At 39.2% G+C, this 9,769-nt stretch overlaps 1 protein-coding gene across 2 annotated transcripts in view; it reads left to right on the top strand.

The window, feature by feature from the left end:
* The first annotated feature begins 2,544 nt into the window (after positions 1 to 2,544).
* The window catches only part of MPP7 (MAGUK p55 scaffold protein 7), a 97,260-nt gene continuing 90,035 nt past the window's right edge, over positions 2,545 to 9,769 (top strand). For both annotated transcript variants that reach the window (XM_056857979.1, XM_056857978.1), the window contains exon 1: positions 2,545 to 2,670. In XM_056857979.1, the coding sequence (XP_056713957.1) occupies positions 2,634 to 2,670 (37 nt within the window). In that variant the 5' untranslated portion in view covers positions 2,545 to 2,633. The remainder of the gene's footprint in view (positions 2,671 to 9,769) is intronic.

Below are 9,769 nucleotides of genomic sequence, written 5' to 3'. Positions count from 1 at the left end.
CTAGATTGTGTAAATCAATGTGGTCAATAGGATTAGACATCTAATAAGCAGTGGACTAGGTTTTGGATTACAGACATCTTAAACAAGCATAGAATATTAGACATGATTCTTAAACTGTGTTGTGTGAATCTCTGGTGAAACTTTCAGCTTAAAAGAATTCAGGATTGTAATGTTTATATCTGAGTAGACCTACCCTTGTGTCATTAAGTATCCCAAATAAATGGCAATGCACCATTTCACATAACCACTAGATGTCACAAGTATTACAGAAGCCTGAGAGGTTACTAAGGGCCTGGTGGAAATTCAACAACATATCACTGAACTTAACATATTTCACTGTTTCCACATAGTAGATGCCAAAAGAATCTGATACAGTGTGATATAGAAGCAAGGTACAACTGGAATAATGAAATTTCAAAAAAGTAAGCCCTTTTAAAGGGCTGGTTCTAACAGTCCTATTGGGCATTGTAAATGCCTCAGGTGCACTTGATACTCTTTTTACGTTCCTGGCTTTTGGTTGTGTTTTTATGGAAAGATGGATTGAACTTCAATTTAAGAATATTCGGTAATCCCTCTCAGGACATACTATAACAGCTGGTATTTCTGTGTTGCAGAAAATCGATTCCATGCAACAGTCAGTAGTACTCATAGTTGGATTCTGACAGAAAATTACAAAGCATTTTGAAGTAAATTTAGCCAAGGCAAACATCACTAAAAAAATGTAACTTAATTTACAAGTTTTGTGGAGAAGAATCTTGTTTCGTTCCAGCAAAATATTAAGCTTTTTAGTGCTCGAGATTTCACCAGATCATTTATTTTTCACTAATATATACATAGATACTACAGGGAATAACTTCATACCATACTTTTTATAGTAATGGTTTTGAAAGTTAATATTGAAGAATTTAACCACACTAAAGAAAAATGAGGAATGGCACCCACACGTTAATATTGAGTGTTTGCTAGATTGATTGAACTTTTGGTCTTTAAATTTGTGGTCTTAATTAGGAGCTTTGCAATCCATATCATATTTTCATTAACGTGGATATGTACTTTTGATATAGATCCAAAGGTCTGAGCTATGCAACTGACCAAATGAGCACACAAATAAGATAGCTGACTGGCTGTTTAAGGCTAACTTGATTGTGCAATAACTGAATTGTGTGTGAATATGTGTATCATTGGCTTGTTCTCAAGCCAGGATGCTTAAAAATGAAAGTGTTTCAGTTTGTATGTATATCCTGTGTTTGCAAGGATGAGTTGTGATTGAACATATAGGCCACAGCCAGTTACCAAGTTAAGCGCACAACAAGACCATTGAGTATTTGAATATTGTTGAAAGATCAAATTTTTACAAAACTCGCTAACATTTAAACTTGTACCTTAGAACACAGTGATTATAAATATCCCTAGACAATTTAATCAGCAACTAGTAAATCCTATCCAGGTGCTGAAACTAATTATTTGGGTGTGTATGTGCATGGATTACAGTACTTAAATGTGTGAATAAATATTCCTGAAAAGTAGTTATCTGATCATGTAGAGTTATTTGTAGAGTGAAAACATGTCATGGTTCTAGCACTGTTCATAGGGAAAATAATTGAGAGAAACTATAAATAGTTGTATTCATTTTAAATATTCATTGTAAATAATTATATCCATATGGTAAGCCAAAATTACTCTTAATTTATTAATTTTGATCAACGTTATGTGGAAATATCAACCTGTTCTCTCTATTTGAAGACAGGTGTTACAATGTCTTGTCTTACCTTGTTTTTTGTTACAGTCTCATGTAAGCATTATTAATTCTGACTCTAGTGTGTGTTACAACAGTTTTGTTCAAACTTGGTCAATAAGTACAAGATAACATCGGCAGTTTTAATAAAATTATATTGTTACATTTAAACTTTACAATTGTACTTCTGTATTTATGAACTGGGTATCCAAGATTTGTAATTCAGAATACTTTGAAACAAATACTGTGCTCCCCGCTGAAGAGAGAAGAAAAGTTAGGGTTATATTAAGCGAGAGTAAACAGCTATAGCCTGTTCATGCAGTCTCCAGGTTTTGTTGGAACAATGAGGCCCCCAAAGAACTACAACTGGACTTGGGACTTCAGATTTGTTTTTCTTGATCAGCAGTCCCCCATGCCATTTGCCAAACTGTTTTTGAAACTGAAGGGTTGCAAAAGCAATGTGTGGTATATCAGTGGGAGAAAGAGTCAAATTCTGCTAAGAGCAGTGCAAGTGCCTTTTCTGAGCCTGTACAGTTATTTAGATTCTGGCTACAGTGCACAGATTTTATATATGCATGCATTCTCTGATTACCTATCTGATTACAAGAAACAATGTGTACTTTGTTGACTGTTTCTTGAGATTCTAGAATAACTCATTTTATAGTAACTTAAATGTGAAGTGGTTTAAGATGGCTAATTGATCCTTGACTATTGTTAGTCATTTGCGGTTTTAACAGTTTTTCTTCATTGTGTACGTTTCTGTTCTTTCCAGGCTGCTTTGAAACTACTATGCAAGTCTTTGCAAAAAGGCCAGAAGCAGTGTGTTGAAGTTAACCGTCACCTTCTCTCTGGACTTCTGTTCTAGCACATGTGTGTGCTGTGTTCTGCTAACTAAACCATGCCAGCTTTGTCAACTGGATCTGGAGGTGACACAGGTACGTAAGCATTGGACTGATAACTTCTACACAGAGTGATTATAATGCATAAATTATTGGCATATGGCCCCAGAGCCTGCTCTAGTTGAATGCAAAAACATATTCATGCATGATTAGATGTACTTGATAGAGTGTTTCCCCCATATGCATGCATTCCACTGAAAGTAGCTGCATAGAAGTACTACAGCCATATTCAGCCACATCCATATTCAGATGTGTATCCACTTTATGCTTTCGGTTCCTCATAGGTGGTCCACAAACGGTTGCTGGGCTTGGTAGCAGGCTACTGTTTTCTACTAGCCAACTATAAAATTCAATCCCACCACAATATTACCTGTAACAAGATACTCATTAGACTTGCTGAACCTTTATACTGACTCTCTTTATACGCCTGATTTTTATTTTCATTTCTTGTATACAACAGGCATTTAGAGTCATTATTTTACATAGTTATAAACATTCTTTGTCAGCCTAACCTACCACACAAAATTGCTGTGAGGATGGAATGGTGAGAAGATAATGTCTGCCTGAGTGCCTTGTAGAAAAGGCTGGATTAAAAAAAACCTATAATAAATAAAACAGTTCTCTTATAGAAAGGAAAAAATTATATAATTTCATATCAGATATATTTATCTGTTCTTCATGGAACAGATAAGAGAATTTTATAGTACATGAAGATAGAACTGCGAGAAAAATAAAAAAGCAGAATAAACAATTTAGTATTGCTGAAACACTGGCCACAGGATTTGGAAGGCTTTAACGTAGCAAATTAATAGCAATTTTGATCTCAGTTTTAAAAAGAACTCCTCTGCTAGATAATACAAAAGTGGAGGCAAAATGTGGTGCTGTTTATGCAGCAAGAGAAGCACTATGATCATTGGGTACTCTTGGGGACCTTAAGAAATAGATCAGTGTGGCTGCTTAAGCTAGCCTGGCTCTGTCTGGAACTGGTTAGGGGCACTCTCTGGCTGCAGTACTGTGCAAGCTAAATATAACCCAACAAGAATTTTATTCCAGTAAAAATTATCCATTGCTGCAAAAAGTTTGTGCTTATAAAAGAGTTGCCATGCACACACCTACCCATGTTTACGCAGAAGTAAACCACACTGAGTTGTGGTGTTTACTCCCAAACAAGTGCTTCACAGGCTTGTAGCCTAGACTGCAGTCTTCTGCAGATTTACCTGGATGTAACCCAGTTGAGTTTAATAGGGCTGAGTCTATATCTATAGGAATATCTATAGGAATATTCTGTTAGGGAAACGCAGAGGTATAGCTGTTGTTGCTTCTAAATAAACGCTGTTTTAATTCTCCCTTCCACTCAACACCTCCTGTTGCTGTTCCCATGAGTGCTGCATAACCCAGTCCCAAATGCTGAAAAATATTAGTCCCCCCCACTCAAATTACAGCAGAGACTTGAAATAACTGCTACACTTACAGCTATTTTCCAGAAAGCAGCATGCTTAAGTCAGTGAGCTTAAACTTGCATAATTAGCCTCACAGTAGAGTGATCTGGTCCTGGGGAATTCATTCACCAGAATTGCCCCTGGTATCTTGGCGGGCGGTTCTGTGGAAGACTGTTCCTAATCCACCAGGTGGTACATGTGTATGTCAGCAGTCTTCTGCACATGGATCTTTTTTAGTTGATTGGGCTGTATATGTTTGTAGAGCACATTAAGTAATATGTAACTGCCTAATTTAATCTTAACAAAATGGATGTATAAAATTCTTGGATAATGTGGGATTTGATACGAGGGTGCTTTCCATTCATGGAAGGAAGCTTGCTCATGAAAAGGTGTATATTCAGTCAGGTGGTATTATGTTTAGCACGGCTAATTACTTCTGTAGGTGAAGTATGGGTTTTTGTACTTGTTTTTTCAGCATTATTCTTTTGCATTTTCATTTTCCACAAGGTCACTGTGAAGAATGTTTCTATGTATGCCTCATTTTTACCCTACACCTAGGGCTAAAGGAGAACATGTATGTGCATATTCTTAATTTTGTTCTTGCTAATGTGGTACAATTTAACATTTTGAGAATATTGATTTTAGTTTAGCAAAGCATGCTGTAGCTTAAACATCAGCTGAAGAAGTCGCTTTATCTTGCTGCAGCAGAGTAACACAGTTGGAATCTTTGCATTTTCTTACAGGCTGTGCTGATTCATATTCAGAACAAGCCAGGGGCTGATGAAGAATTGTGGGAAGGGAAGCCATTTCAAAACCATTGCCCCCCAAATCTTTCTCTCCAGGATTCTATAAACTCTCAGGGGATTGAACTTGTTAACTTCTCCCCCCCTTTCTTTTCCTGAGACCTAACTCTTCTCAACATTCTGTTCCTCCTCTAGCATATTAAGTTTTCTTCAGGTTCTTTCCCACTCTTAGAAAAGAAATTTTTCTGCATGCCTTGGGCATCCACTTAATACGTTAAACAAACCTTTAAAAACACCCTTCTTAAAAGTGGATCATTAGGATTTGCTACTTTCATGACTGGCATGAAGGTCAGTCCTTTTATTATTGGATATAGTGATGTATAGAATTTTGAAAAATTATCTTCCTAAGTCCCTCTGAAACAGGTTTGAGAAATTGCATTTGTGCTTGTCAGTCTGAAATTTTGAACCATCCATATTTTCTCAACAATTTGATAAAAATGATCTTTTTCTTTTGTCCTGTTGTAAAAACTGACCAAGAGAACAAAACTTTGAAAGGTGTTAGAGTTTCCTGTGTTTGGGGTGGTTAAATTAAACTAAAAGTTCATGCAGTTATTTTGCATTCAGATGTGATAAAAATTGCCTTGGTGAAGGCTTGATACTCTAGAGGGCCCTAACAATTTTGGCTGTATTATCTCCAAGCTGCTGTTCTTGACAACAGATCTTGACAACGTATATAACGGCTTCATTTATATAAAGAAAAACTGTGTGTGTGCATGTCTTAATCTATAAAGTGTTAAGTTTGTGTGTGGTGAAGTTCATGGAAAGTTTTTGAATTGTATGAATGCAGTGCCTTCTGTGAGCATTACTGCTAAAGATAGTGAAAGTGTATAATCAGTCATATCCGGTGTGTCTATTTCATTATTAATATATGCCTTATGCCAGGGGTCCCCAACCTTTTTGAGCCTGCAGGCACGTTTGGAATTCTGACAGGGCATGGTGGGCGCAGCAACAAAATGGCTCCTACAAAATGGCTGCCGCAGGAGGCAGAGCCAGCCACAAATTGACTGCCACAGCTTGCCTTCAGTAACACAGTTCATATCCTTGTGCTGTAGTGGCAGCTGCTGCCAAAGCAACCTTTAAAAAAATCTGCACAGCCAATAAGAAGCCTTTCAGGGCAAAAACCCTACCTGCCCCCCCTTCCTAAAAACGCTAGGTGGGCACCAGAACAGGTCTTGGCAGGTGCCATGTTGGGGAACCCTGCCTTATGCATACTAAAGTCTTCTACAAAGGCCCTGGCCATCAAGAAGATGTGATGGAGAAACAGGGCCTTCTCGGGGGTGGCACCTCAGCTATTGCATTGTTTTTTGACTGGAGCCTAGTATAGTTAGGTATCAGGTGAAAACTCTTTTGTTCTGTAGGGTTTTTGTTTGTATATACGTGTGTGCTCACTTCTGTTGTCCCTGATTATTTTAAAATATGGGTTGTATTAGCATTATAGGAGCCCCGTGACGGAGAGTGTTAAGCTGCAGTACTGCAGTCCAAGCTCTGCTCACAACCTGAGTTCGATCCCAACGGAAGTTGGTTTGAGGTAGCCGGCTCAAGGTTGACTCAGCCTTCCATCCTTCTGAGGTTGGTAAAATGAGCACCCAGCTTACTGGGGGTAAAGGGACGATGACTGGGGAAGGCACTGGCAAACCACCCCGTAAACAAAGTCTGCCTCGAAAACATCGGGTTGTGACATCACCCCATGGGTCAGGAGTGACCCTGTGCTTGCACAGGGGACCTTTACCTTTTTTTAGCATTATGGGAAGTATTTTTTTAAAAAATGTTTGGTGTTATTTTCTGCATTCTTCATTTTATAACTTATTATGGGAGCTGCTTGGAAGCAATGGTAAAGAGTGTCAGCATATAGATCTTTTTAGTAAAATGAATATATAAAAAGTTTCAATGTATATTAGACAATATAAAATGCCAATGCCAGTGCATCTTTTTCAGCAAACTAGAAACAGCACTTCACAAGCTAGACACAATGATTATAAAGTAGTGGTATTTAATAACATATCCACCACTGATAGTATATAGGCAAAAACATGTATTGTTGATTATTGCCTTAAAAGTAACACCAAAGAGAGGACTATGCCTTGTTACAAACAAATAGCAGTATTATAGGTAAGTCCATGAAAGGGGGTGCCAACCTCCCTTTCTTCCACAGATATGCTTCTTGAGAGTAGCAATTCAGTAGTGCAGTTGTTCTCAACAGAAGCCCGGTGATCTTTCTGTTTCAGCAATTAATGCCTTCTTCAGGGACCACTATATCATAAATTAGTACATAATGCTAATTAACAAATAATAATTAATATAAATATGCTAGCAATTGGCTTAAACAAGGGAGAAAATAGAGAGAAGATAGAGCATCATACTCACACGCTGGCTGTTATTAACATTCTCTGCGTTGGCAATTTACCAAAGATACTGCCCTTAATTTTAAATGGTGCAGTCACATGTAAGAATTAACCATTAAAGAGACAGTTACATTTTGCATTACAGAAAAACTGAATTCAATTAAAGAGACAGCTGTTACATAAATTATGTTACAAATAGCATGCTAAATCCATCGAGGTGTTCAGTCCTTTAGGATACAAAGTATCAAACATGTGGATGTATTTAGATTCTTGACGCCTTAATATGAGATCCACATCAGACCTATCATATTTCTGTTGATTGAATCGCCATAACACAAAAAATGAAAGATCCTCATCAGTGTGATTATTGTCAAGGAAATGCTGTGTTAGTGGGGCCTCCAATACACGTTGCCTAATCCTGGACCTGTGTTCACTTATGCGATATTTGAGTTGTCTATGGGTTTTTCCAATGTACCAAAAATGGCAAGCACATTTTATCGCATAAATTAAATGTTTGGAATCACAATTATTAAAACTCTCAATCATGAACTTTTGGCCAGTAGCTGGATTAATGATTTCTTTGACTGTTAGCATGAACCTGCAACTTTGGCAGGAACCGCATTTGAAATTACCCTTAGGTAAGTTGGCAACTGACTCCTCACATGCTTTATTGCTTATTAGAATGTCTCGGAAAGACCTGGTTCTTTTATATGCCATTCGTGGTAAAGACTGGCAGCCAGGCAAATGTTGGACTAAATGCCAATGTTTGTGAATCACCTCTCTAATTAAAGGAGATAATGAAGTGTACTGCAACACGCAAGTAACGCGATCCGAACGTTGTGCCATTGATTGAGATAATAGTTGAGTTCTAGATCTATCTCGTGTTCTGGACATGGCTTGCTTAATAATTTTATTCGGGTACCCACGTTGTTGTAATTCAACACTAAGCTGATTTGCAGCCTGTGAGAAATCTTCATCATTTGTAGAATTCCTTTTAAGGCGAAGTAACTGGCTGTAAGGTAGGTTATCCCTTAAATGGGGTGGGTGAAAAGATTCATAATGCAACAGAGTGTTGCGTGCCATTTCTTTTTTATAAGGACGGACTCCCAATTTACCGTCCTGTGTCTTAAAGACACGCACGTGTCTTTATTAAGCAAGCCATGTCCAGAACACGAGATAGATCTAGAACTCAACTATTTTCTCGCTCAGAGGGAGAAGGGCATCTTCATTATGGGTGTTTCCTTTTCCTCTTATCTCGGGAGGCAGGAACCAAATATTTAAATTTTTCTGACCTCTGAGGGTAAACGCCCCCTTGTGATCAGTTCTATTTCCTGCCTTGAACGGGAGAGCAGCCTTCTAGCAGCTCTCTGCTACAGAAATAATAGAGAAACCTTAACCTTACTTATTAGACCTAAAAATATTCTTATTTTAACAAACCTAAACTTAACCTAACTAATCTACTACTCAATTCTATTTACTGTCTTAATTTTCTGCCTATTCTCCTCAGAAGAGTCTTTTCCCGCCAAAAAAAAAAAAAAAAAAAAAAATTGGCGGATCGGCATCAGGACAGCTATATAGCGCCTGCCAATTTAGACCCTAGCCTGCTAGTGGCCTTACCACTACAATTAGATGAACCCTCGGACAGTCACTCTGGTGACCTGAGGACCAAAACTCAAAAGGGAAAGGCAAAAGCGGCAAGAACGGCGCAGGCAAGTACAAACGGCTTGGCTCGACCGCTAACAAGCGCGCCAAATGCCTGCTGCAAAACGCACGCTGCTCTGCCACGCCTGAAAGACGCGACTGCCAGATCGCAACAGAAAGCGGCCGGGAGAAAACAGCGGCGGTAGCCGCTCCTCCCACACAGCATGAACGGGGGAAATGAAGGAGGCTGGCGGCTCGCCTTTTTGCCTCGCCCGCCGTGCTCCGTCCTTAGGCGGCTCGCCTATTGTTATTCAAGGACGGGAAGCATCAACGGAGACATCGACTGCCGGTAAGGTGACTTCGCCCCCCCCCTCATAGATGCAGCCTGTTTTACTCCTGTAAGAGCAGAGCTCTCCGCCCTGATTTAAAACGCCTTCTCAGATGGCTTAAGGGCAGTACAACCTCCTTATCCTGCCCCATCCATACAGGGATCGTAGGGATCACACCCTCCAGCACCACAAACAGTAATCTGATTGCTAAAAGGGCAGAATATCAGCCAAAGGCTGTGGCTCAGTGGCAGAGCGTCGGATTGGCATGCAGAGGGCCAATTCTGGTAGTAGGTGATGTGGAAGACCTCTGCCTGAGATCCTGGTGAGCCAATCACCAGTCCAAGTAGTACCAAGAGAGTACGTGCTGGCCAGCCTAAGCAGCGCTGAAAGCTAATTCATGGTCACAAAATTGCCAATTGGTACCCAGACTGTCTATAGTATTTAACGCAGAAGATTTCCTTCTGCATTGGCATAAAAACCTAGCTACTCTTGATCTCTCAGAGGACTCAGAGTGGGAGAAAAGACTCCAGATAGGTTTGTGCCAGCGCTTGATTATTTCTAACTCTGTTGAAAGCAGAGCG

The sequence above is a fragment of the Euleptes europaea genome, chromosome 11 (assembly GCF_029931775.1).
Source record: "Euleptes europaea isolate rEulEur1 chromosome 11, rEulEur1.hap1, whole genome shotgun sequence".
Taxonomy (NCBI): Eukaryota; Metazoa; Chordata; class Lepidosauria; order Squamata; family Sphaerodactylidae; genus Euleptes; species Euleptes europaea.
Note: the sequence above shows the minus strand (reverse complement) of the source record. Positions and strands in the feature narration are given on the sequence as shown.